Source organism: Malaclemys terrapin, chromosome 6 (genome assembly GCF_027887155.1).
Source record: "Malaclemys terrapin pileata isolate rMalTer1 chromosome 6, rMalTer1.hap1, whole genome shotgun sequence".
Taxonomy (NCBI): Eukaryota; Metazoa; Chordata; order Testudines; family Emydidae; genus Malaclemys; species Malaclemys terrapin.
In genome coordinates this window covers 14,658,264-14,686,149 of record NC_071510.1, presented here as the reverse complement: position 1 = coordinate 14,686,149, position 27,886 = coordinate 14,658,264, and the positions used below count along the sequence as shown (strand labels likewise).

The 27,886-nt window shown below is 45.6% G+C and overlaps 1 protein-coding gene across 2 annotated transcripts in view; it reads left to right on the top strand.

The window, feature by feature from the left end:
• The window catches only part of SNX30 (sorting nexin family member 30), an 85,026-nt gene that overhangs the window by 19,089 nt on the left and 38,051 nt on the right, over positions 1-27,886 (top strand). Inside the window, exons 1-2 of one of the 2 annotated variants that reach the window (XM_054031571.1) lie at positions 2,166-2,518; positions 22,302-22,490. In XM_054031571.1, the coding sequence (XP_053887546.1) occupies positions 2,351-2,518; positions 22,302-22,490 (357 nt within the window). In that variant the 5' untranslated portion in view covers positions 2,166-2,350. Of the gene's footprint in view, positions 1-2,165; positions 2,519-22,301; positions 22,491-27,886 lie in introns of those variants that run through there. The other variant, XM_054031572.1, reaches the window with a different exon arrangement.

The window sequence follows — 27,886 nt, the reverse complement described above, 5'->3', positions numbered from 1 at the left end:
CTATTGCTACTCCCATTAAATTACATGGGATTTTTGTTGAGCAGAATTGAGTTCAGGGTATCATATATTTGTTATGTTTTAGGAATCTGAAATTTTATCCAAAATACAGAAAAGGCATTTGTTAAATATATGATTTTTACCTTGACAGTGTCTCTTTTACAATTACTGGTGACCATAGATTAACATAATTTGGTGGGAAATAGTCAACATGTTTTTTGTAAAGGGAAATCATGCCTCACCAATCTACTAGAATTCTTGAAGGGGTCTACAAGCATGCAGACAAAGGAGATCCAGTGGATATAGTGTATTTAGATTTTCAGAAAGCCTTTGACAAGGTCTCTCACCAAAGGCTCTTAAGCAAAGTAAGCTGTCATGGGATAAGAGGGAAGGTTCTCTCATGGACTGGTAACTGGTTAAAAGATAGGAAAAATAGGGTAGGAATAAATGATCAGTTTTCAGAATGGAGCGAGGTAAATAGTGGTGTCCCCAAGGGAACTGTACAGGGCCCAGTCCTATTTAACATATTCATAAACAATCTGGAAAAGGGGGTAAACAGTGTGGTGGCAAAATTTGCAGATGATACAAAACTACTCAAGATAGTTAAATTCCAGGCAGACTGTGAAGAGCTACAAAAGGATCTCACAAAACTGGGTGACTGGGCAACAAAATGGCAGATGAAATTTAATGTTGATAAATGCAAAGTAATGCACATTGGAAAACATAATCCTAACTATACATATACAATGATGGGATCTAAATTAACTGTTACCACTCAAGAAAGAGATATTGGAGTCATTGTGGATAGTTTTCTGAAATCATTCACTCAATGTGCAGTGGCAGTCAAAAAAGCGAACAGAATGTTGGGAATCATCAAGAAAGGGATAGATAATAAGACAGAAAATATCATAATGCCTCTATCTAAATCCATGGTACGTCCACACCTTGAATACCGCGTATAGATGTGGTTGCCCCATCTCGAAAAAGATATATTGAAATTGGAAAAGGTTCAGGAAAGGGCAACAAAAATGATTAGGGGTATAGAAAGGCTTCCGTATGAGGAAAGATTAAAAAGACTGGGACTTTTCAGCTTGGAAAAGAGGCGACTAAGGGGGGATATGATAGAGGTCTATAAAATCATGACTGGTGTAGAGAAAGTAAATAAGGAGGTGTTATTTACTCCTTCTCATAATACAAGAACAAGGGGCCACCAAATGCAATTAATAGGTAGCAGGTTTAAAACAAACACAAGAAAGTATTTTTTCACGCAACACACTGTCAACCTCTGGAACTCCTTGCCAGAGAATGTTGTGAAGGCCAATACTATAACGGGGTTCAAAAGGGAGCTAGATAGATTCATGGAAGATAGGTCCATCACTGGCTGTTAGCCAGGATGGGCAGGAATGGTGTCCTTAGCCTCTGTTTGCCAAAAGCTGGGATTGGGTGACAGGGCATAGATCACTTGATGATAACCTGTTTGTTCATTCCCTTTGGGGCACCTGCCATTGGCCACTGTCAGAGGACAGGATACTGGGCTTGATGGACCTTTGGTCTGACCCAATATGGCCGTTCTTATGTTCTCTGAAATTCAGATTCCCCTTGCAAAGATTTGTGCACATCCTTAACAGTTATTCACTGTGAGTATTCCCACTGAAATTTTGAAAATACTTATGTGCATAATGGTCCTGAGATGGTCTCCAGTTGGGCAAAGATTTATCTTTAAGTATGTGAGTAGTCCCTCATTAAGCCCAGGTGCACATATTTGCTAGATTGGGGCCCTAACCAGACAGACAACAACTGGCTTCAAAAGGGCTTGCTTGGTTTGATCATCATTATTATTTGTATTAGAGCAACACCTCAGCAGTCCCAACCAGGAATGATGACCCAGGGTGCCAGGCGCTGTACAAATAAAGAGCAAAAGTTAGTTCCTCCCCCCCACAGAGTTTACAGTCTAAACACCTGACCCTGGGATGAGGTCCCGCCCAGCCCTGCGCACCTGCTTGGCCTGTCATCCCAAATCTAACCGCCCAGGTGCCTCTGGCCCAGCCCGCGGCGCTCACACCGAGCCACGCCCCTGGCCCCGCCCCGCCGGCGCTGGCAGAGGGCCCGGTCGGGCAGCCCCAGCCGGAGGAGGCGGAGTTTCTCCCTCGCTGCCGCGGCGGCTACATTGTATCTTCCGCGTCCGCCCCGCGGCTGCCCGCTCCCTGCGCGGCGGCTGGGCGTGGAGCTCGCGGCTGGGTGCTGGTCCCGCTCCGCCGGGCTGCAGCGGGCGGGGGCGGTCTGTGCTTCGGGCCGCCAGCGGCTGCCTGGGCCCGGGGTCCTTGCCCGCCTACTGCCGCCGCCGAGCGCAGCCATGTCGGCCGGGGGCGGCGGGCTGGGGACCCCCCGGGCCCTGCCCTCCTCCGGGCCCCGGGCTCTGCGGGACATGCCGCACCCGCTGGCCGCTTCCAGCAGCGAGGAGGCGGCCTCCGAGCTCAGCCCCAGCCCGGACCTGCTGCTGCCCCGCAGCTTCGCTGACAAGGTACGGCCCGGCCGGGCTGGGGTGCGGGGTATTGGGGAGGCTGAATTGCGGGGCTTATTTTCCTGCCGGCTGCATCGCCCGCGGGTATCCCGGTGCTGGCTCTGCGTGCGAAGGAGCCCCCCGCCGAGGCTATTGACACATCAGCAGGCGCGCTGGGCTGCTGTCCCGGGGGGGGGGGGGGCTGCTTCTCCCGCCACACGCCCCCGCCTTGGTTCGGGTCGCGCCCGGGAGTGTGGTAGGAAAGACTTGAGTAGCAGGAGAAATCCCCCGTTGTCTTGGCTGCTGGTTAAACGGGCAGGATGTGATCAATGCTCCTCTTCTGTTCAGCGTTCGGCCTTGATTGCTCCTGGTGGATGATGTCTCGATCCCTGCCTGGCAAGGTGTAGGCTGTAGCCAAGCGAGGAAAGCTGTGTTGCTACGATTCTTGCCTTACTCTTAGGCTTGTCATCCATTTGAATGTGATCCTCTCCTCTGGAGCGGCTTTCCTTGCCCCTTTCCCTTCTCACCATAAGAATATGGCAGGTAGGCTGTGCTGTCTCCACATCCCCTCTCTTTCCAGGCCTGTGTGCGTGCATACTATGAGTCTAGGTGTCTTGAGAAGTGCTACGTTTCTAAATACCTTGTGATTCTCTCCTCTCTCGAGGGAACTTGGAGCAACGTTGATTGCTTTTCTGGGCAGACCTCGCGTTATACTGGTGTTGCTTGTTCTTGCAGTGGTTAGGTATTTCTTATTGAGCGTGCATGCAGGCTTTTTTTTTTTTTAATTGTAGTTGAATAAAGAAATCTGGTCAGGTTGGATAGTTGTTATGCCTTGGGCAGCTTGTGGGGGTGGGCCTGAAGCTTTCCCAAACTAAATTTCATTCAGTCAATAGATAAATATAGGGCCTGGTCCTGCAAGGTGTTGCAGGCTTCCTGAACTCTGAATGGTATCCTCCGCTCTTATTGACTTGTGCAGGATGGGCTAGGTGTCAACAGTTACAAATCTGCCGTCCTTTGTTCTGGAGGCTTTGTAGCTGCCCCTGGCTTTGTCTAAATCCACGTGAGTGGAGCGCTCTGCAGGGCAAGACTGAGGTGATCTGGAGCCCTAGGCATACCCTTTTTGCCCTGCCATGCTTCTCATTGCGGGGCAGCGGTCATCCCTCCCCATACAAGAGCTGTCGGGTGCCACTGCTCCTTTCCGTAGATGGGGCCTCTCCCTTATCCCTGATCCACCATTCATTGTCTCCGAGGGGGATGGTGCCTCCTCTGGAGGAGAGGAGATTTGCCCACCTGAGCCCAAGTCACACTTCTGTGACTTGACCAGCAGGCAAATAGTTGCCATGTAAGTTATTGACATTAGGCTTTGGGGTTGGCACCTTTTGAGATGGCATGGGGCAGCTCACATCTCAGAACTGCGTAGTAGGTTGTCAGTGCACTAAGGTGGACATTACTGCCTTGGTTTACCTTCAAGTTTTGCACTAACATGATGCCTTTGCATCCGTAAGGGCTGGAGGCTCTGGCCTTGGCTCCACCAAGGAGATTTGCATGAAAGTAACTGTAGTGATACAAACTCAATGTGCTGCACCAGTATCGCTGATCCCGGTATGTTACTGGTGTAAGTCCTGCTCTGAGACATAACTACACTGGTGTGAACTTCCCTAGTGTAAACAGGGCCTTAAACTCAGTCCTTAAATTCTGGAGTGCAAGCAGGTGGAAATGTGGTGGATCTAATATACCTTGATTTCAGTAAAGCGTTTGATACGGTACCGCATGAGGAATTATTAGTTAAATTGGAAAAGATGGGGATCAATATGAAAATCCAGAGATGGATAAAGAACTGGTTAAAGGGGAGATTGCAGCGGGTTGTACTGAAAGGTGAACTGTCAAGTTGGAGGGAGGTTACCAGTGGAGTTCCTCAAGGTTCGGTTTTGGGTCCGATTTTATTTAATCTATTCATTACTGACCTCAGAACCAAATGTAGGAGTAGGCTGATAAAGTTTGCGGACGACACAAAGTTGGGAGGTATTGCCAATTCAGAGAAGGATCGGGATATCCTGCAGGGAGATTTGGATGACCTTGTAAACTGGACTAATAGTAATAGGATGAAATTTAATAGTGAGAAGTGTAAGGTTATGCATTTAGGGATAAATAACAAGAATTTTAGTTATAGGCTAGGGACACATCGGTTGGAAGTAACGGAAGAGGAGAAGGACCTTGGAGTCCTGGTTGATAGCAGGATGACTGAGTCGCCAATGTGACGTGGCCGTGAAAAAAGCCAATGCGGTCTTGGGATGCATTAGGCGAGGTATTTCTAGTAGGGATAAGGAGGTGCTTGTTCAGTTATACAAGGCACTGGTGAGACCTCAATTGGAGTACTGTGTGCAGTTCTGGTCTCCCATGTTTAAAAAGGATGAAATCAAACGAACGGGTACAGAGGAGGGCCACTAGGATGATCAGAGGAATGGAAAATCTGTCGTATGAAAGGAGACTCAAGGAGCTTGGTTTGTTTACCTTAACCAAAAGAAGGCTGATGGAGGATATGATTGCTCTCTTTAAATATATCAGAGGGATAAATACCAGGGAGGGAGAGGAATTATTTCAGCTCAGTACTAATGTGGACACGAGAACGAATGGATATAAACTGGCTGTCGGGAAGTTTAGGCTTGAAATTAGACGAAGGTTTCTAACTATCAGAGGGGTGAAGTTTTGGAACAGCCTTCCGAGGGAAACAGTGGGGGCAAAAGACCTCTCTGGCTTTAAGATTAAGCTTGATAAGTTTATGGAGGGAATGGTTTGATGGGATACAGTGATTTTAGTCAATAGGTTAATAACGTGCCATCGCTGGTAATTAGCAACAATGGTCAATGATGGGATATTAAAAGTTACTACAGAGAACTTTTTCCAGAGGGTCTGGCTAGAGAATCTTGCCCGCATGCTCGGGGTTCAGCTGATCGCCATATTTGGGGTCGGGAAGGAATTTTCCTCCAGGGTAGATTGGCAGAGGCCCTGGAGGTTTTTCACCTTCCTCCGCAGCATGGGGCAGGGGTCGCTTGCTGGAGGATTCTCAGCAATTTGAAGTCTTTAAATCGTGATTTGGGGACTTCAACAGCTGAGTCATGGGAGAGAATTATTTCAGGAGTGGGTAGGTCAGCTTTTGTGGCCCGCATCATGCGGGAGGTCAGGCTAGATGATCATAATGGTCCCTTCTGACCTTAGAATCTATGAATCTTTTTAAGAGGCAGCTGAGAGTCAGGTGAGCTTCGTCACCCTGATCATTGGGGTGGGGTGGGGGGGGAGGTTGGGAGAAGGAGGAAAGGGCTCTGCCCAACAGTAGCCTCAGGCCAGCTGACAATATGCTGTAGGAAGCAATGCAGGTGAATCCACCTGTGCTGCTGGAGTCATTTGTGTAGGGTGGGGATGAGTGCTAGCTGCTGAAAATGCTGTGTGTGATGGCGGGAATAGATGCTCATAGTAATAAGCCTTATTCGAAGCTTGTCTCTGAGTAAAATATTCTGACATCAAAGCAGTGGAGAACAGCAGACTCAATTAGCTCTCTCTCTGAATGCCCTATCTTTGGTATAATTCTCAAATAAAAAGGGATTCCCTGAGCCTAAAAACCCAGTAGGTCAGACATGAGAAAAGAGCCGAGATGCTCCAGTATCTGGAGAAGGATTTGGCAGTAAAATCCAGAAGACAATGAATCTGAGAGCATATCTTCAGGGTGTTCTGCCTTTCTGTCCCAGAGCTCTCCCTCCTCTGTTTAATGTTCACAGAACTGGCAGGAAAAACTCGACTTCCCTTTTGCAAGAATGTAGGGGCTTTCTAAATAAGCAGCATCTCTCTCTAATCTTATGGTAGTAGTAAAGTTTAAACTGCTTGTGCGGTTAATGCCCATTCCCAAAACACTTCAAAAGGTTAAATTTAATGCCTGCTAGCTTGCTGACTGGCCTGATTGTCTTAATCTTTGGCTGTGACTTCATCTCTTTGCAGGCTAATTCACTGGCTTGAAAAAATGGGTAAGAAGTTGCAAGTGTGGTTGAACTCTGCTGCCATTCTGGCCTAGGTTCATAGCTCTTTCCACTGCCCCTCTAACTACCATCTGTGCACATTTGTTTGCTCTTTGCCTCCCCCACCCCCAGCAAAATGCATTTGCCAGGTATGAAGTGCTATAATAATCTCCTATGTATAAATGGAGATTGGGGTCCCAATTCTCCCTGCTGTAAGTAGACACAGCCCCATTCAGTTAGTGGGTTTATGCCACAACTGAATTTAGCTTTGACTGTCTGCTCCATGTCAACCAGAAAAGCCCTACAATCCTGATGCCTATTTAGTAGAGGGACAGGACAATTTACTGAGTCCGCCTGAGGGGTTGGATTATGCACTTGTTTAGAATCTTTCAAACAAGGGCTTCCTAAACCCTTTGAAAGCTCCAACCCTGCCATGTTGGCTGGACAGTACAGAGGAAACTTGCACTGCCACTGTTTTGTGCCCCACCCCACAAGGGTTGTGTGCACCCCACACTCAGCAATGCTGCCTTAAAAGGTAAAGACAGACCTAGTTCTGTTTCCTGGAAGCTGGCAGAACTCTGTTCGTTGCCTTTATTTCCCCACAGTGCTCTTCTCCTTTCTTCTCTTTGGCAGAGCTGGAAAGGACCCAGGCTGCTGACAGATAAAGCTTCTAGTGAATTCGTTTAATGTGGAAGTTTCTGGAGAGTCAGTGGTAGCTCGTATACAGAGGGCACTGGGGTACCACGCCCACTGAAGTATGCAGAGTCGCTTGTGTGACTAAATATGAATCGTGAACACCTCTGTGTTTGTGATTTATATTTAGTAGCAGCCTCAGGGTGTGTTCTCCCTGTGGCACACGTACAGACGGCACCATCAAATCTAATAAAAGGTAAGCCCCAGGGATTTTGAGTGGGGTCTGGAGTGTAGAGTCTACGTAGGGCAGTTAGAATGCTCTCCAGTCACTGCAGCCTGTAGCTTGAGTGGTGAATCCAGTGCCTCCGAGCCCACTCAAAATCCCCCACAACGTCATTTCCCTATCAAGGAGCATCTAACCATTTGACCACCTCAAGGTCTCTTTTCTTGTGACTGGCCAAGTCTTGGTTCCATACGTTAGGATGGGACAAATTATAGTTTTATACAGTCTGCCTTTTGGCATCTTTTTATCCCAGAGAATTGGGGTCAGCTCCCTCTATTTGCACCTGAAGCAGCTTTGGTATGATGCTGTGCATCACTCAGGAGGCCACCATTGTCAGCAGCCATTGATGCTAGGTATGTAAATTCTTTCACTCCCCTAAGCTTTCTGCCTATAATATCCTTTATGGTAGGTGGTCGTCCCCCAGTTATCAAAGCCTCGGTCTTATTAACGTTCACTCCATGTCCTGCCTGCTGAAAATTGTGATGCTGCTGTTCAAAGTTGGCTTTCAGGGTCTCTGTCTTCTACACATATGACTGTCATCAGCAAACAGCATATTCCAAGATGTCTCCCTTCATATATTCTCACTTATCACATCTGTGACAACTGCTAACAAAAAAGACTCAGTGCTAACCCCTCATGCAGGCCAATGTTTACTGGAAACTCTGTGTTGTAGTCCCATTTGGTTTTGACTATGCTAGCTGGTCCGTTGCACATATCCTGGGTAAGATGGACCTATTCCTCAGGCACACCTCTCTGTCTCAAATTCCCATTTCAATTCTCTTGGTATACAATCATATGCCCTCTCCATGTCTATAAAGGCCATACTCCGATGCTGTCTCTCTTCTCTGAACTTCTCCATAAGAATTCTTAGAGGATTCTGACTGCAAGAAGCTGGGACTGGATGATGGGATGGGTCACTTGATGATTGCCCTGTTCTGTTCGTTTGCTCTGAAGCATTTGGCACTGGCCACTGTTGAAAGGCAGGGTATTGGGCTAGATGGACCATTGGTCTTACCCACTACGGACATTCTTATGATAAATATAGCAAAATCATACTTCTTCCTGGCATCCTTACTGACAGTTTCAAACTTCAACCATTCCATGCAAATGCTTTTCAGGAATCATCTCCCATACTCTCATAGTATGACATCAGCTTAATTGGGTGATAATTAGAACACAGTATATTCTCTCCTTTGTTTAAAAATGGGCACAACAAAGCTTTTGTCACTCCAGCATTCTTTCTTAAGAATCATTGAACAGACTTGTAAAATACTTGCTGCCTTCCCTTCCCAGTGACTTCAGTGCATCCACCCATACTTCATATGGCCCTAAGTGCCTCTGCAACCTCTTCCTTCTGCATGCAATCTGTCAAGCCTGGTTTCGGCTTGTGTGGTGTTAGTTCCTTCCTTGGCTTCTCCTCGTTCAGCACTCTTTCAAAATTATCACTCCAGGCTTTGTTGATTTGTCATATACCATGTTCATTTCTAATAGAAGCAAACTGATTCACATCCCTCATTATTTTCTCTTGCCTTAGTGAGTTTGTAGATGGTCTCGTCTCCCTCATATCCTCCTAGTTGGTTATGTAGCCCATTGCAGGACAAATTTTTATCTGTTGCAACACTTTGGCTGGTTTTTTGCCTCCATACACCTCTTATCCTTGCTCAAGCCACTGGCCTGCCATTTGTTGACCTTGTTCTTCTCAATTGAAGCTCTAACTTGAAGAGTCCACCACCAAGTCTCCCCCTTATCCTTTTCAGCACCAGTTTAATCCCTCTTAGGGCTTCATGTGCCATTTCCAGCTATGATAACTTGTGAATCCACAGGTGCTGTTAAATAATGTAACCACATAGCTTGTAAGAATGGAGCCTAGCTAGCCATGGTTGAAAGTCTTCACGAGCCTCTCACACTTTGTGCTGCTTTATCTGGCATCGTCTCTGCAGTTTGGAGTAGCATAAAAAAACTTAGTTTTGCAAGTATCTTGAGCTATGTTGGAACAGGATTGTAGAATTGGTTCTCTACAGCCTCTGATGCCTATCTCGTTGGCACAGCTCCTTCATTCTGACTGATCTGTATGGGGGGGTGGAGTGGGGGGGAAGAATCTTGTCCCTTAAAATAAGGTCTGTTAATCGCTGCAGCTTCTACAGTCTTGGCTGTCCAGTACATGTTTTCCTTTGTATGCTGCTGCCTCCATAACTCCGAAACTGGGCCTTTGTGCACCAACCATCCCTGTCTCTCTGGCTCCCTGCAGTGAATCCATCTAAATCCGACTCCTGCAGAAGGAGGTGCACCCTTTGGGGTGCAGTGCTCTCAGTAAGTGTTTGCAGTGACATCAGGGAGCCTTTTCAAAACAAGGTCACAATTAGTTGGTCACCTGGCCTACAGAATCTGAAACTCCTTAGGTTAGCAGAGAGCAGTCCCAGATCCGTGCTGCTGTAGAAACGATCATTGCTTCCTTTCTCTCTCTGTGTCCCTTTTGTCTGTCAGTCCCAAGTCAGAGCCCCGTGTCTAAGAGCTCAGCTCTTAACACATCACCTGCCACCTCTTGTCTTTGTTCTCTGAACACAGCCATGCTGTATTCACATGTTCAGCTCCCTCTGCAGCGAGGTGTACCTTTTTGGTCATTGGGATTGGTTCCCAAGGTCTCCCATTCAAATGTGTTGATTCCATTCCGGAGAGCCATAATGTACATATTTCTCAAATACCTAGCCTGATCTCCCATGTCCTAGGGGGAAAAAATGAATTATTTCCCCCACAGTGGATAGTGATGCCAAGGTCATAGGTACAGAGCGATACATAGCACTGGTCACAGAAAATGCCTAGATTTGTCACAGATGCATACTTAACTGAGATTTTGGCATTTTTAAGGTGCAGACACCCAGTCACAACTCTTCTTGCCATTCTTTGTGCATATACATTTGTGAGGCACCCCCAAGTGAAGGCCTGGTCCATCTTCTAGTACAAACGAGTGTGCAAGTTTGTAGTGCTTTCATTTGTCTGCCAGACTTCACCCCCAACACACTTGCGGGCTCCCAATGGGGGGCACTTTCTAAAACTTCATCGCTTTACTTCCAGTGGAATTATTGCTGTTTAACTGGCTTAGTAGGTTGTGGTTAGGGTAGGTACAGTGTAGTCTCCATCCTTAAAACTGAGCTGTCTGCTCCAGACTCTCCTTGAGGTCTCTCCCTTCTTGGGTCTCTTGGTTTCTGCCACTTCTCTGTGGAATTCTTCTTCTCTCCCATTTCCCCTCTCCATCCTCCCCCCCCCCCCCCCGCCCCGCTTATTGACTTTCCTTGTCATTCCTTGATCACTATCCACCTCATACCTGAAGATAAGCTTTAGGGTGAGATTCTCTGGCTTAACTCTGTTCCCATTGAAATGAACAGTAAAATTCCTATTGACTTCAGTGGGAACAGAGTTATGCCAATGTGGAATGAATTTTTTTTTTTAAATCCCACCCCAAGGAATAGAAATTCTAGTAAACCTTAGAATCATAGTATCAGAGGGGTAGCTGTTAGTCTGAATCTGTAAAAAGCAACAGAGGGTCCTGTGGCACCTTTAAGACTAACAGAAGTATTGGGAGCATAAGCTTTCGTGGGTAAGAACCTCACTTCTTCAGATGCAAGATTCTTCTTGCATCTGAAGAAGTGAGGTTCTTACCCACGAAAGCTTATGCTCCCAATACTTCTGTTAGTCTTAAAGGTGCCACAGGACCCTCTGTTGTTTTCTTAGAATCATAGACTATCAGGGTTGGAAAGGACCTCAGGAGGTCATTTAGTTCAACCCCCTGCTCAAAGCAGGACCAATCCCCAACTAAATCATCCCGGCCAGGGCTTTGTCAAGCCTGACTTAAAAACCTCTAAGGAAGGAGATTCTACCACCTCCCTAGGTAACCCATTCCAGTGCTTCACCATCCTCCTAGGGAACGTGGGGTTTTTTTGCCCTCCCCCCCCCCAATATCCAACCTAAACCTCCCCCACAGCAACAATGAGACCATTACTCCTTGTTCTGTCCTCAGTGGAAGCAGATAACAGTCTAGATCCATCCTCTTTGGAGCCCCCTTCGGGTAGTTGAAAGCAGCGATCAAATCCCCCTCATTCTTCTCTTCTGCAGACTAAACAATCCCAGTTCCCTCAGCCTCTCCTCATAAGTCATGTTCTCCAGCCCCCTAATCATTTTTGTTGCCCTCTGCTGGACTCTTTCCAATTTTTCCACATCCTTGTAGTGTGGGGCCCAAAACTGGACACCGTACTCCAGGTGAGGCCTCAGCAATGTCGAATAGAGGGGAATGATCACGTCCCTCGATCTGCTGGCAATGCTCCGATTTATACAAGTGCCCCTTCACTTAGCTACGCCTGCTGGGGCACATCACATACAGTAGCAGAAGAGACCCATAACTAATATGTTATGGCAGGTGGGGAAGAACACCTTTTGTGTTCTAAAGGTTAACAGGATTACTCCTTTTTTGTGTATCTTGTTGAATTACCTCTCGATCCACTAAATACTTTACAGGAGTCCCCATTGTATTGACTTTTGCTTGCAAAGATGAGGCTAGACAGATGCTGAACTCCACCCAGAAATTGATCTATCACTTCACAGCGCTAGGGACATCTTAGGGCTTCCCCTGCTCCAAAGTGCAAGTATTAGAATGGATGAGATCCAGAAACCACTGCATATTAACAGAAATGAATTACAAGCTATATTGGCAGTGTCAGAGCTCTTAATTATGGTTCCAGAGAAGCAATGCATAGTTCTGAGGCATTTTTCAAAATGCTGACAAGAATTCATAGAGGGACAGTCAAATATTTAGTGGTTTTCTGGTGTTATGCTATATTTCGCTAGATGAAACTTCAAAACCTCTTATTTCCATGACGGATTGGTCTTCCACAGAAATAATCTCAGCTGCTCTAGTCACAACTATATTTAAATAAATGCGCATCTTGGAACCAAAAATCTGCTCTCCAAGTGATCCCTTCTGTATAAAGGATTAAGTTAAGAGAAGAGTAGAAACTATTGACTTCTTGTTTTGAAAAGCTTTTCTTTCCTCCACTCCTTTTTAACTGGAAGAACGGGACTCAAACCTTGGCCTCCATCAGCACTCCTTCTAGCAGTCTTCCCCCCCACAACCAGGCTGCTAGTAAATCCTGTCAGCACTTCCTCTATATAACTTCCACACTTAATCCCTTCTTCCACCATTCTTGCTGCTGACACCCTGCTCCGCATTCTAGTTATCTCCTCTCACCATCCCCTGATGGTTGCATCACTCCAGATTCCATTCGCTATGCTGTAGTTAAGCTCACTTTGTGTAGATGACTCTTCCAACCTCAATCCTTGCATTGGCTCAAGATTTCTCTTTTGCACTATATTCTAACTCCTCATTTCCTGACCCAGCCTCAATAGAACCCGTCATATTGTGCATCCTGATCTCTTCCCATAAGCAGCTTTGCCCCTTTTTCAGGATGCCCCATATTTCTGAAATCTCTCTCTGGATCCTGTCTTCTTTCAAATCTAAGGAAAAGTGGAAGAAACAAGTCAATAGTGAGATCTGCTTCTCCTCTTATTGGACTCCTGCTCTTACAAATTGACAAGATGTGGGCATACATTAGTGTCTTGTGCTCTTGTTATAACCTGTCTTCCCATAACAATCATTCCTTTGCTTTCCTACATTGAATATAGGGCATGATCCTGCAAACAAGGTATAACTTCTACTCATTGAATTAATCATTGGCATTGCCTATCTTAAAACAATTATAGGGTTTTGGCTTCTTTTAACTGCTGTCCTAAAAAAGCCTAGCTAGATGCTTCTGGATTACAATAGGACTTCATTAAACGTCCATCTCGATTTTGTGGCCCTTAAAAATTCACCAATAGCCCTACAGTATTGCACTTGAAGCTTGCTTTGGATTTTAAGGTTCACGTACAGTAACACCTCACTTAAAGTCGTCCCGGTTAACGTTGTTACGTTGCTGATCAATTAGGGAACATGCTCGTTTAAAGTTGTGCAATGCTCCCGTCTAACGTCGTTTGGCAGCCGCCTGCTTTGTCTACTGCTTGCAGGAAGGAGCAGCCCGTTGGAGCTAGCTGGTGGGGGCTTGGAACCAGGGTGGACTGGCAGCCTCCATATCAGCTTCCCCTATCAGCTCCCCGCTCCCCTAAGTTCCCTGTGCTGCAGCCGCCCAGCAGGCTAGCAATCGGCAGTTCAGCTGTCCCTCCCCCCGCTGCCATGTGCTGCTCCTGCCCTCTGCCTGGGAGCTGCTCCCAGAGACTCCTGCTTGCTGTGCTGGGGGGGCTAATGTCAGGGTTCCCCCTAATCCTGCACCCTGCTTACCCCATCTTCCATAGAGCAGGGGACACACACCAGGGCTTAGGAGGGAGGGAGCTTGCAGCAGTTGGTCTCAGCAAGCTGATCTGATTAACAAGGCAGTGTACTTAAAGGGGAAATGCACATATCTCCCTCCATTCCTGCTGCCTTGTAGAGTGAGAGAGTTAACCCTTGAGGGCTCAGACAATTGCTAGTTCATCATTTAGCAGTAAGGGAAATATCCCACCCTCCGAGTCCTCCACCTCAACCAAGCTTCTCAATCCTCATCACTGTGTACCAGTATTAAATTGTTTAAAACTTAGTGTCTTTTCTCTGGTTTAAAAAAAAAAAAATTCCCTGGAACCTAATCCCCTCATTTACATTAATTCTTATGGGGAAAGTGGATTCGCTTAACATCGTTTCACTTAGTTGCATTTTTCAGGAACATAACGACAACGTTAAGTGAAGAGTTACTGTATACTCTTTTTTTACCAGAGGTAGAAAGATTGGGGTTTCTTCTAATTTATTGTGAAACTTTGCCTTATCCACATTCCATATATGAGTAGAAATGGCCTTTCTACAGAATCACTTTCTCTCTTCCCACATACATAGTTGTCTTTAAAAACTAGGTGTAGAAATAACTGTCAATTATTTAAAAACTGAAGGCGGTGCAGATCATGTATCCGCTAACTTGGGGTTGGGCTTGCATGAGTTTTAGGAGGCTGGCTTTAGTGTCAGACAGCTGTTGCATAACAAACTCGTAAAGATTGGAAGTGATGATGTAAAAAATATTATGGAATATATGTATATAAAATAAACCTGATCTGTTCTTTAAGCAAAGGCATTATTTAGAATTTGTCTTCCTGACTGGGTCTTAAAAGTTTTAGTCCTGGAAACGTCTTGCTGTTAAAAACATTGTGGGGGGAAAAACTCACATCTTTAAATATTCCATTGCTATCTAGTGGTTGGAAGGAATTTTTAAGGCTCTTCATACTACATCTGTTTGTGGCTGCATATGTGTGGTGGTTTTTTTTTTTTTTTTTTTTTTTTTTTTTTTTTTTTTTTTTTAAAACTACAAGGCTACTGGAGTTGGAAATACTCATGTTTCTCTCAGTGTTAGGGCTCTTTCTATACAAGGTCGTCTCTAATAAAGATGAAAATAACCTATGTACTCATTTTGCACACCTCAGTCTTTAGTGTAGCTAACCTTACAACATCCTTAGGAAGTAGGTCAGCATTGTTATCCCATTTTGCACGAGTTAAGAAAGTCCCAGAAATCTGCCCAAAGTGACACGGGAGGGTGTTTCTGGTGGAGTAGGGAATTGAACTCCAGTCTCCCAAGTCCTAGGCTAAATACCTAACTGCTGGACCAACCTCCCTCTCATTATGGTTGAATTTTGTGTGTGTGCACGTGTCTTGCACGTGACAGCAGGGGGTTAGTTTGATAGGCAAATGCCGTAAGCTTTAGCTGGATGGGAGTGGAGGGTTTATATACAAAGAGGCTGGTGGGCGTGAGAGGGTGTCTCATCAGGCAGTGGCAGATTGTATTAAAACATCACTGACAGGCACTGAGGAAGTGAGCCGCTCTGCCAGGAGAACAGGGCCATTCTGTGAATGTGGGCGTTGCTCTGGGCTGTAATGTAGAGGCACCAGATGGCTGGCAGACTGAGAGGAGAGGGTTTGATTTGTTTAGGTTGGGGAGGGGGCAGGGGCAGGGAGAAGGCTGCACCAGCAAAAGTGGTGAGGAAGAGTAAAGAGCCCATAGAAAGAGATCAATCCTCCTTTTGCTTTTCCCCCTCCCCCAAGCACATACATCCTTCAAAGACAAGGCAAGCCCCCCTGCACTACATCCCCGTTCCCTGGCTGGAGTGCCAGGCAGGCAGGCTGAGAACTAGTTGCTTTTCCAGTTCTTAAAAGCAGGAATTCGCAATGAACTAGCCGCTAGCAGCACTTGAGGGCAAATCACGCAATTATGGTAATCAAGACCTAGAGTAAATGAATGTAGAATCTGGCCAATTGTAACCTGAAGTTGGTTGTAACTGGCTTAATGAGCCAGCATTTTCAGTGCCACATCCTTGAGTTGTGAAGGATGTATTGATGCAGTCACTGTTCTGGTGAGCAGGTTCTTGCAGGGGGTAGAAAGTGGCATATTTGACTTCATCAGCACTGAGACATGTAGTTCCACAGTGGTTGGCCTACTTCCATATCCTACACACGAACCATAAAAGGCCAGTAACGCCTGAATTGGCATATGGGCTGCATATGGAGGAAAAGGGTTCGTTAAATTCACACAAAAAATAGTTACGTGATTACTGCTATCTTTTCTAATGTATGTAGCACTTTGGTCCTCCAGAGGGCAGGCTAGATGTAAAAAGGGGAATATTTGTGTCTGTGAGTAGAAGACCCGCTCATAGCAGTGAATAGACTAGCCCTCATTCCTAGGGAGGACAGAAAGGAAGCCCAACCCATCTTGCAATAAGAGTGTGTCTGGGTCACAAAGACTTGGTGGTGCCTGACTCTGCTCGTGTATTGAAGGACGTGGAGGTAGGATTAAAGCTGCTGTTTGCTTGACTCTTGGCTGACTGTCTTTAGTGTCGCGTCCTCTGCATCGACATTTTTAGTCAGCTTCTTCAGATAATAACGCCTGTTTACAACCCTTCCATACTGCATCCATCATTCTGGAAGATGAGGCTTTTTAATGCAAGGCCATCCAGCCGCCTTTCATAGGGTCGAAAACACTGGCCTGAGGAAACTGGCAAGTGACCAAGCTTGCAATTTATTTACAACTCTCTTGCGAGTTTGCTATTGAGACTCGGTATGATGTCCTAAAAAGGCTAACCAATATGACCTAAGACTACTTGGCAAACTGAATTTACTGAGCCCTGCCTCATTTGTTTTCTAAAGCCTATTTAGGGAATATAATCCTAGATGATAAATGTATATATTTGGGATTTGGAACTTTATTTATTCTTTCCTTGTCTTTCACCATCCCATTCTAGTCAGGAGGAGCAGGACAACCATGTTCTTCCCCTGGCAGCAATGTTTTCTTTCTGTGGCGGTCCCAATAATCCTCTCCCCTCCCCCCCCCCCCCCATGGCAAGAGGGGCACCAAATTCTCTGGCTACTGCCATGTGCAGATCCAGGGCAGTAACTGGGATGGGGTATCTTCTGTTTGCTCTGCACAGCAGCCCCTAGTGGTGCAAGGCACTGGCACTCAGAAAATGGGCCAGTTCTTGTGGCTTAAGGTGGCAATCAGGGCTGTAAATATTTAGGGAAGGGTTTACAAAATCTAGGCTGGTTCTTGCCAGTTTGGAGCTGATGGAAACTGCTTGGGTTCAAGACTCCAGTATTCCAGCAGCCAGCAGGACATTAGACTCCAGAATGTTACCAATAGTCAAATAAAAATGCAACTTTTTTTTAATCAGAAAAAGCTTGCACTGCTATTCTGCATTGGTCTTCAAGGACTAATATACTATCACTTGTTACATTGATCTGAGGGCGAGTTGGTCAATATTTCCTTTAGCCCGTGGTTATGAGTGGGAAACCACAGCTCCCACCACAATGGCTCTGCCAGGAACTTGATGCATATACAGAGGCACTTTTCTTGATTGCTAGGATACAGGTGGACCTATAGTCTGTCTTGTCAACACAGACCTTGTTAATCTCTGAGATGGTGAGGCAGTGATTGGGATAGCGTAGGGAGCAGTCCTGCAGCACAGAAACTTCATTTTGTCGTCTCGTCCCTCCCGCTTCCCCTCCTCCCCATGGCGTACTTTTTTGTGAGAGTCTGAGACAGTCTAGTCAGAAGCAATGCAGATAATTAGGGGAGGGGTTGCTTGGCATCTCTCTCATCTAGTGCTTGTCTCTCCACACAGTAGTGGTATTCCTGGATCTCCCTTGCTCATGTCTGCACCTGGCTAGTAGGGGATGAGGTGGTATAAAGGGTCCTTTCAGTTTCTGTTCACAACTGGCCAGCATAGGTCTTGCTCCTGTCATGCCTTATCCAAGTTGGGAGCGGTATTGCTTCAGTTACTGACTCCTGCTGGAACCCGGGTGCTGCCCCCACAGGCACCAGAAGGGATCATGCTCTGTGTGCAAAGGACCCCAGAAAAATAGGTCCTGACAGAAATTCTGACTGGCCTCCTTTCCTCACACGCCTAAGCTATCAAGATGTCTTACTCCTAAGTGTTCATTAGGATAGCAATATGGAAAACACTAATTTGCATTCCTACAGATCTTCCTTCCCAAGGATCTCAAAGCATTCAAACTCTCCTCACTCCTGTGAAGTTGGTAACTAGTGTCTTCATTTGCCTTCTGTGCTTCAGTTTCCCCATTTGTAAAGTGACTTGCCCAAAGCTGATGTAACCTAGCGCCCTGACTCATTTCCGTGCTCTGCATCTTAGCACTGTGATAGTGTAGAACTGCCTTTCATTCTGTAAACATGGCGCTCGGTGTGGTATCCTGCTTGTCTCACTTGTATATTTCTGAGTAGCATCGCGATTTGCACCTGCCTTCTCCTTACTCTTGCGTTGCCCCTAAGAAAGCTGACTCCACTGACATGTAGTTAGCATGAAACTGAGGGTTAACCTAAAAGATCTCAGGTGGGTCAGTTACAGGCAGTAGAGCAGGAACAGGAATAAATACACAATGACTTCCAGGTCCCAAATTTAATTTGTGGCCTCTCTTACATGGAGATGGGCTATTTGGTGGTAAAACATTGAGTAACTGCCACTTTTCTTTATTGAGCTTATTCCTAAGAAAACAAACTTACACACACACAAGGCTGACATTGCATTTTAAAAATGCAAACTGTTAAAATGCTTCATTTACAGAGTCTTCTCTCTGGAAAGCCTAACTACTTCAAAAATATAATGGGAGGAAGTGCGCTTCAGTTCTCAGATCAGCTCCCCATTTTCCCCCTCCTTCTTTGTATTGGGGGACAGGATTTTGCCCCTGAGGTATGCAAGTGTGTTGTCCTAACAGCTTTCCCTCCCAGAAGAGCACTGAGGAGAAGTGGGAGTGAGGGTATGTCTATGCTGCCACGGCCGTGCTGTTGCATGGGCAGTATAGTCACTCTTTATCGCCGGGGGAGAGCTCTCGTGGTGGTGGTGGTGGTGATGATGATGGGGGGGGGGGGGGGGGGGGAACTACCCTGAACAAGGGGTGGTAGCTTTGTCACCAGGAGTGTGGCTCCCAGGATAAAGCGCTGTCTTTAGTGCTGAAAAGCGCCAGTAAAACTTTTGTTGCGCGTGTGTGTTTTCACACCTCTGAACAACTAAAGTTTTAGTGCTGAAAATGGCAGTGTAGACATAGCCTTAGTCATTATATAATATTCAAACCAGTGGCATCCTTGACTGAGAACTTGCCATCATGTCTGTCTGTCTCTCTCTCTCTCTCCAAGCAACCTGCTATAAATCTTGCTTTGTAACTGTTCCTAGCTATTGTATAATAGTATAGTATTTGTGTAAAAGCACGAGGGAACAATTGTTATCCCTCAAGATACTGGAGAAGGGTGGGGGAAGAAGTATGCCTGCTTTGGATAGCACAAATAGGGGTGGCACTTAAAGCTGGAAAACTTCCTTGTCCTTTTTATTTGCTTTCCTGTCTTTCTTTAATAGGAGTCTCATTTAGGCCAAATTGGTATTTAAAGAAAACCTATCCACATTTGTCACTTCCAGTAAAGAAGGATGTATAATATTATTGGCCTACATTACTCATGTACTAAACTGTCACATCTAATCTTAATCCATTTCATATGATATGGCCAGACTTTTGAAAGTGACTAATGATCCTTATGTATCAGAGGGGTAGCAGTGTTAATCTGGATCTGTAAAAAGCCACAGAGTCCTGTGGCACCTTTTAAGACTAACAGATGTATTGGAGCATAAGCTTTCGTGGGTGATCCTTCTGTTCCCTGTGTGTCACCTTAAAGGGGCCTGTTTTTTTTTTAAGGCAGAAGCTCAGTTTTCTGACAATCAGGCCCTTTAGGGTGTCTCAAGTTAGGAACCCAAAATCACTAGTAACTTTTGAAACTCTTGACCTAGAACTGAACTGAAGTATTTGGAGGTCTCTACCATCTCTTGGAGTCTTAATTCCTGTTGGTAAAACAGCTGTAATCCAGCCTCAATGCCTCTCCTTTTGGGTTAGACTTTCCAAAAGGGACAGGAATGTCCTCTGTACACTTAAAGGAGTTTATGGTTGGAGGATGCACTTTACTGAGAGCTATTTAAATCCATCATCTTTCAGATAGTGTCTCAAATTGCAAATGATTCTCCCCTCCCATGTCATCCCAGTTGTCCTCTAAGCAAAAGAAGACTCCAGTGACTCAGATACTTAATGCAAAATGCTTTATTCTGTTCCAATGAAAGAAAATAATTCCACAAAGCATTGTACTGAGGGGCGGGGGAAACCTCTGCCCTCCCTGGAAGTTGTTTAGCATAGACAGGATTCACAAGTTAACAATAAAAAACTTCCTCCTGCAAAGGAAGGACCGGAGTCCTTGGAGTAGTGTTTTATATATTGGTGTCAAATGTTCCTATGGAAGTCAGAGCTAAGTTGTGTAAGTATGTCTTAATTGTTCTGCTAACTTGAAAATTTTAATGAATTAGCTTTTTATTGCTTCACAACCATCTGATGGCAGGATAGAGAACTATCTATGCTGCATGTGGGTTTGTATAGACCAGGGGTCCTCAAACTGGGGGTTGGGACCCCTTCAGGGGTCACCACGTCATTACAGGGGGGTCACGAGCTGTCAATCTCCACTCCAAACCCTGCCTGCCTCCAGCATTTATAATGGTGTTAAATATATTCAAAAGGGTGTTTAATTTATTAGGGGGCTCGCACTCCAAGGCTTGCGACGTGAAAGGGGTCACCAGTAAAAAAAAGTTTGAGACCCACTGGTATAGACTCTGGGGGAGTGGTAGCTGTTTCTAGCTACATAGAAATGTAAACAGCCCTTCAAAGAATAGAAGTATCCACACCAGGGGTCTCAAACTCAGTTTACCTTGGGGTCAGTGCCAGTCCTCAAATCCTCCCAGTGGGCCAATAATGTCACTGAAGATGGTGTTCAGAAAAGAAAACGTTTATATTTATATTTTTTATTTTGAATTTCTCAGAAATAATAAAACTGTCATACAACTTTATACACTTCTTTGCCTGCCAGAGAGTTTTTAGTGTTTGCCAGACACCTGGCAACGCTTCAGTTCTGTCAGTTTGTTGATGTTTGGCCTCCGCGACTGAGCAGTTGCACACCTTGCTGCAATCCTGAAGGTGTCGTCAGATAGCTGTGTTCGGTATTGTGACTTGTTTATATTCATTGTGGGGGGGGGAAAAACTGACATTGCCTCCGTGGCTGACTTTGCCCGGCAACTAATGATGCTGCCGCAAGGCTAACTCTGCCTGGCCACTAGTGATGGTATCTCTGTCCCTCTCCCCCAGCCAATGGCAGCTGCGGGGGGCGGCACCTGCAGCAGACAGAGCCGGCAATGTGGTTGCATGCGTCTCTCCTCCGCGGGCCGCAGTGGGGAGGCTCTCTGGCTGCAGATGGCCCTCGGGCCGGGACTTTGAGACCCCTGATCCAGAGTGTTGATCTCTGGGATTTTCACTCCAGGACTGCTGTGTGAAGCCGAGTAGCTACTTGTTATCCCTTGGAATTTTTCTAAATCATTTAGCCCACTCCAGGTGAGGTGGGCCTGCCTCTCTGCAGCAGCTGTCAACTTCCGCTGGCCCTGCGGGAACTTCTGGGAAAGGGCAGATCCTCTGGGGCAAAAAGAGGGCAGGATACTTGGGCTCCAAAGCTTCATTTTAAAGGCTGGACACTCTTGCATCCTGACCCTTATTTTGTAGGAAAAGAGACCCCAGTGGCTGTTACCTGTTAACCTCTACCAGGAACGTAGCTGCTGTCCTGGTTGATGGCCGCTCCCCAGCTGGAGGCAGCATGGGGATGCTGAACTGTCAGATGCTAGTGAGTGGCTTTTTGTTGGAAGCTACTGAACTGTCCCATGAGCTGACTCAGGATTTAAATGCACGTCTTCGAAGTTAAAAGGTGACTAGTGCGTAAGCCCCCTTTGAGTTTGATTTGACGTTTTGCAGTGACCAATACGCTACAGCAAGGTGTGCATTCATGGTCTAGTCATCAACTCCTCCTGAGGCCGAAGGTCAAGTGCAAGAAATGAACACGCTGTTGTGACCCTAGGGTGTAGCTGCTGCAACTTAAATAAGCTGCCTCCTGCATCCTGGTCCCAACAACTGGGATGAGGGGACATGGCGGTTGGGGGGCAGGTATCTCTAGTCAAGAGGGTGCCCACCGAGTAGGAATAAGGCGCAAACAAGCTCTCCGTGAACACTACTTGGCCAAAACATGGATTTAGGGTGTGCTGGGTCTTCTGGCAAAGGTGTGTTTTAAGAAGGGGCTTCAAGAAAGAAAAGGGAGTGGGCATAGTAGACCAGGAAGGGGGTTCTAGATAGATGGGGCCACTTGGGAGAAGGGCATAAAAGAAACTTGGCTATTTCACAGTTAAAACTTTGAACTGTACTAGACAGAGAGTTTAAATCTGTTTTTGTTTTTGTTTTGTCTTCCTCCAGGATCTCAGTCTGCCCAATGGCACTCCTGTAGATACTTCCAGCCCAGCCTCCTCCTCCTCACTGCTCAACAGACTGCAGCTGGATGACGACTTGGATGGGGAAACTAGAGACCTCTTTGTCACTGTCGATGATCCCAAAAAACACATCTGTACAATGGAGACGTACATCACCTACAGGGTTACAACAAAGGTACCAGGCAACTTTTGAACGTGTTACCAAGAGCTTTCCTTTCTCAGGGTATCTTTTGGGTGGTGGTTCCTTTTTGTTGGGGGGGAGAGGGGAAGGTCTCTTAAACTCCAGCACAGAAATAGCAACTTAATTTGTCCCTTTTTGTCAGTTAATGTGCTAAGGATGTGATTGCTTTCAATAGACTCATTGAAGTGTGGTGGTGGTGGTTGAAACTATGCAAAACTGTTAACATCATCCTAGATTTTATCTTTAGTGGCTTTTTAAAAAATTGGCTAACAGAGTTTTTTCAAGAAACCATTGATTAACTCTGCTAGACTGACTTCATTAGTTTAAGAGTATCAGATAACCTCTTGTATAACCTGATTGAGGTGTATAGAATCCTGTTTCAAATATAACTCAATTTTCCTCTCTGTAGCAGAGAAATATTCCCTCACTGCTGTCTTCATAATCTCTCACTTTTTTAGCCCTGTGCCTCCTATTATATTGCTTCTGCACTTGGGTGACAACTAAATGTCTCCATGTGCACTCTCCTCTGAATGCTGCTTGAAATTCACTCTTCCTTTCTGTAGTCTCCTCTGCTGTCCTAAGTATTAGCCTTGCCTTTGCTTTTCCACATAGGGTCTTTGTGATGTGTTAGAGAGGTAATGGACGGTATTACATGAACTACTCATAACAAGTGTGGTCCAGGAATGCTCCTGACTGCAAGGAAAGAAGTATATACTACGGAGTTCTCGCTATAGGTATAGCACATTCATTAGTCAGATGTCTATACGCTAGTGAGAAGAAAAATACACAGTTGGACTAAAAGGTAATGGGAATAGAACCTTCTATAGGATTGAGAGGCAGACTGCTACAGGTGGGACAACACCTGGAATCTTCGCAGTTGTGTAACTCCCAAGAGTCAGCCAATCTATCTCCCAAATTATGGGTAGGATGTGTCCTTTGTGTGGCATGAAGATACCTAAACCAATACAGAACTATGGCTAGAGAAACGAAGGGAGCCATGCCTTCATGAGAAGGAGATGGCTAGGTGATCTGAAGAGGAGTTTTTGTATTTTTTTTGTTTTTTCTCTTTTGGGGAACATCTTTGGCACTGCCTTTGGTACTTCAGTGGTGGCACTAAGAGGAAGGCATATGCTACTGGAAGTCACTGGGTTGTATGTGTAGAGGGGAAAAGCATGGCCTTGCATTGACCACATAGACCACCTCAGAGCCAAAAAGCTTTTGCCAACTTTAAAGGGTATAGAAAGAGGCTCCTTCACTTACCAATCAAAAGTATTGGCAGATGATAGCACAGGGTACCCTGTGCCCTTGATCTGTCTGCCAGTGACCAAAGACTACTCTGAGGACTAATCAATCAGTCTGATTTATGTTATCTACTCCTTCTGAGGATAAGTTCTGAGGATAAGTTTACTTATCTGAGGATAAGTTTTTGGAATTAGTCTTAATATTTCCAGCTGAGGAGTCTCATGATTATTCCCTGTATACATGTATGGGCACAGCAAGATTTGAACAGAATAAACCAATCCCTTGAGAATTGTGTTTCCAAAACCTAAAACAGCCACTAGGCTTGTTGCTGTTGATCTTACTTTGAAGGCTCTCTGATACTGCCACGATGGGCAGCAATATAAAACTCAGAGCAACAGAACTACCATCAGAGGCATTTCTAATATGGATGAGAAACTTGGTTTACCTGGCTGAAAGGCTAGCTAATGGAAATGCTACAAAAACATCAAACCCATATAGTTTCTGTACTTCAGCAGCACTCAACGCTTTAAGTTTTAATTGCAAGTAGAAGGGTATTTACCTTCACTTTACTGATCATGGAGAGAAATGAAGCACAGAGCGTGTGAGAGCTCCAAAGTCACATAGGAAGCTTGTGGGAACAGAACCCAGATTTGATTCAGTCATGTGCTTTATTCCACGTGGCCGTGTCTGCAATTGCCACCTTCTGCTCTCCAGCTAGTAAGTACATACTTCCCTTAGGTAGTATACGCCTCACAAAGGACTTGTAAAAGCCATTCTTGCAGCACCAGATTGATCTTTCTGCCTGGCGTTTATCTTGAAAAATTTAAGGCCTTGTCTACTGGAAAGACTAACTGGAGAACCTCTGAAACCTGAGGAGATGGAAACTGAAAGCTAAACGAAGCGGAATGGATATCTTAGATTGGTCAAACAATAATAATTTCTGCTAAAACTCTTTTTTTAAAATTCCAGTGCCTAAGAGGCATTTTGTCTCCACAATCCATTAAGAGTCAAAATCCTCATGCCTTCAGTTAGGGTGAAAGGTTTATAATCCCCATTTTTGGGGATGGGAGAAAATGAGTCTGACCTCTAGTAAATTCAGGCTTGACCACCTTTCTGAGGCTTTAGAAAACAAAAAACAGCAAGCCTATCCCTTCTCTCTAGGTCATGGGGCAACCTTCCAGGCCTTTATGCACTATAGAGAAATAATGACCATGACACCAGATTTATAGACCCTCTGTAGACCACCTTTCTGATACGTGTGTCCAAGAACAACCAGTGCTGCTCATACTGCAAAAAGTATTTGGGATACTAAAAATGCTCACAGTCCAGTGGTTTGAAAAACTAAACCAGACAGCTAGTTCTTATTATAGGAATTTCACTTTAGTGGTGAAGCTGATACATTAGAGGCTAGAGAGTTTGGCAAATAGAATTGTTCTAAACAAATCAAGCTGTGACTGTTACTAATTTAGAATGTGCTGGAGAGGAGTAGAGGGTCCTGGTGGCACCTTAGAGACTAACAGAAGTACTGGGAGCATAAGCTTTCGTGGGTAAGAACCTCACTTCTTCAGATGCAAGTAATGGAAATCTCCAGAGGCAGGTGTATATATCAGTGTGGAGATAACGAGGTTAGTTCAATCAGGGAGGGTGAGGTGCTCTGCTAGCAGTTGAGGTGTGAACACCAAGGGAGGAGAAACTGTTTCTGTAGTTGGATAGCCATTCACAGTCTTTGTTTAATCCTGATCTGATGGTGTCAAATTTGCAAATGAACTGGAGCTCAGTTTCTCTTTGGAGTCTGGTCCTGAAGTTTTTTTGCTGTAAGATGGCAACCTTTACATCTGCTATTGTGTGGCCAGGGAGGTTGAAGTGTTCTCCTACAGGTTTTTGTATATTGCCATTCCTGATATCTGACTTGTGTCCATTTATCCTCTTGCGTAGTGACTGTCCAGTTTGGCCAATGTACATAGCAGAGGGGCATTGCTGGCATATGATGGCATATATAACATTGGTGGACGTGCAGGTGAATGAGCCGGTGATGTTGTAGCTGATCTGGTTAGGTCCAGTGATGGTGTTGCTGGTGTAGATATGTGGGCAGAGTTGGCATCGAGGTTTGTTGCATGGGTTGGTTCCTGACTTAGAGTTGTTATGGTGCGGTGCGTGGTTGCTGGTGAGAATATGCTTAAGGTTGGCAGGTTGTCTGTGGGCGAGGACTGGCCTGCCTCCCAAGGTCTGTGAAAGTGAGGGATCATTGTCCAGGATGGGTTGTAGATCACTGATGATGCGTTGGAGAGGTTTAAGCTGAGGACTGTAGGTGATGGCCAGTGGAGTTCTGTTGGTTTCTCTTCTGGGCCTGTCTTGTAGCAGGAGGCTTCTGGGTACACGTCTGGCTCTGTTGATTTGTTTCTTTATTTCCTTGTGTGGGTATCGTAGTTTTGAGAATGCTTGGTGAATGCTGCTGAGCTCCAGTTCATTTGCAAATTTGACACCATCAGATCAGGATTAAACAAAGACTGTGAATGGCTATCCAACTACAGAAACAGTTTCTCCTCCCTTGGTGTTCACACCTCAACTGCTAGCAGAGCACCTCACCCTCCCTGATTGAACTAACCTCGTTATCTCCACACTGATATATACCTGCCTCTGGAGATTTCCATTACTTGCATCTGAAGAAGTGAGGTTCTTACCCACGAAAGCTTATGCTCCCAGTACTTCTGTTAGTCTCAAAGGTGCCACCAGGACCCTCTGTTGCTTTTTACAGATTCAGACTAACACGGCTATCCCTCTGATACTGGAGAGGAGTGTTTACCTTACTGATTTCTTTTTAATAACTTGCTTGTTAGAAGATGCCAAGGTGGCATAGATAGATAGATGAACAAACATGTTTTACTGCTTAGTTCTAGAATCTCTAGTATGTTTCTCTCCTCTAGCCTGACCAACTCATTGAGGCTGCTTAAAACTGACACTTACATGAATAACTATCTGCCAAGGGTTAAAATGTTCCTAGTGGTCTACTAGATAGCATGTGTGAACTGGAAAGTAAGCTGCATCTTACTGTGTCCTGGATAATAAAATCAGCATATTAATAGAATCATAGAAGATTAGGGTTGGAAGAGACTTCAGGAGGTCATCTAATCCAGCACCCTGCTCAAAGCAGAACCAACCCCAAATAAATCATCCCAGCCAGGGCTTTGTCAATCTAGGCCTTAAACCTCTAAGGATGTAGGTTCCACCACCTCCCTATGTAATCCCATTTCAGTGTTTCACCAGCCTCCTAGGGAAATAGTTTTTTCCTAATATGCAACCTAGACCTCCCGCACTGCAACTTGAGACTATTGCTCCTTGTTCTGTCATCTGCCACCACCGAGAACAGCTGAGCTCCATCCTCTTTGGAACCCCCTTCAGGTAGTTGAAAGCAGCTATCAAATCCCCCCTCATTCTTCTCTTCTGCAGCCTAAATAAACCCGGTTCCCTCAGCCTCTCCTCATAAGTCATGTGCCCCAGCCCCCTGATCATTTTCGTTGCCCTCTGCTGGACTCTCCAATTTGTCCACACTTTCTGTAGTAGTGGGGGTGGGGGGCAAAACTGAACGCAAGGCTCCATATGTGGCTTCACCAGTGCCAAATAGAGGGGAATAATCACTTCCCTTGATCTGCTGGCAGTGTTCCTACTAATGCAGCCCAATATGCTGTTTGCCTTCTTGGCAACAAGGGCACACTGTCGACTCATATCCAGCTTCTCATCCATGTAATCCCCAGGTCTTTTTCTGCAGAACTGCCGCTTAGCCAGTCGGTCCCCAGCCTGTAGCGGTGTATGAGATTCTTCAGTCCTAAAGGCAAGACTCTGTGTTTGTCCTTGTTGAACCTCATCAGATTTCTTTTGGCCCAATCCTCCAATTTGTCTACGTCACTCTGGACCCTATCCTTACCCTCCAACATATCTACTTCTCCCCCCCCAGCTTCCTATCATCCGCAAACTTGCTGAGGGTGCAATCCATCCCATTATCTAGATCATTAATGAAGATGTTGAACAAAACTGGCCCCAGGACTGACCCCTGGGGCCCTCCACTTGATACCGGCTGCCAACTAGACGTTGAGCCGTTGATCGCTGTCCATATCAGGTTGATCAGGCGTGACTTGCCCTTGATGAATCCA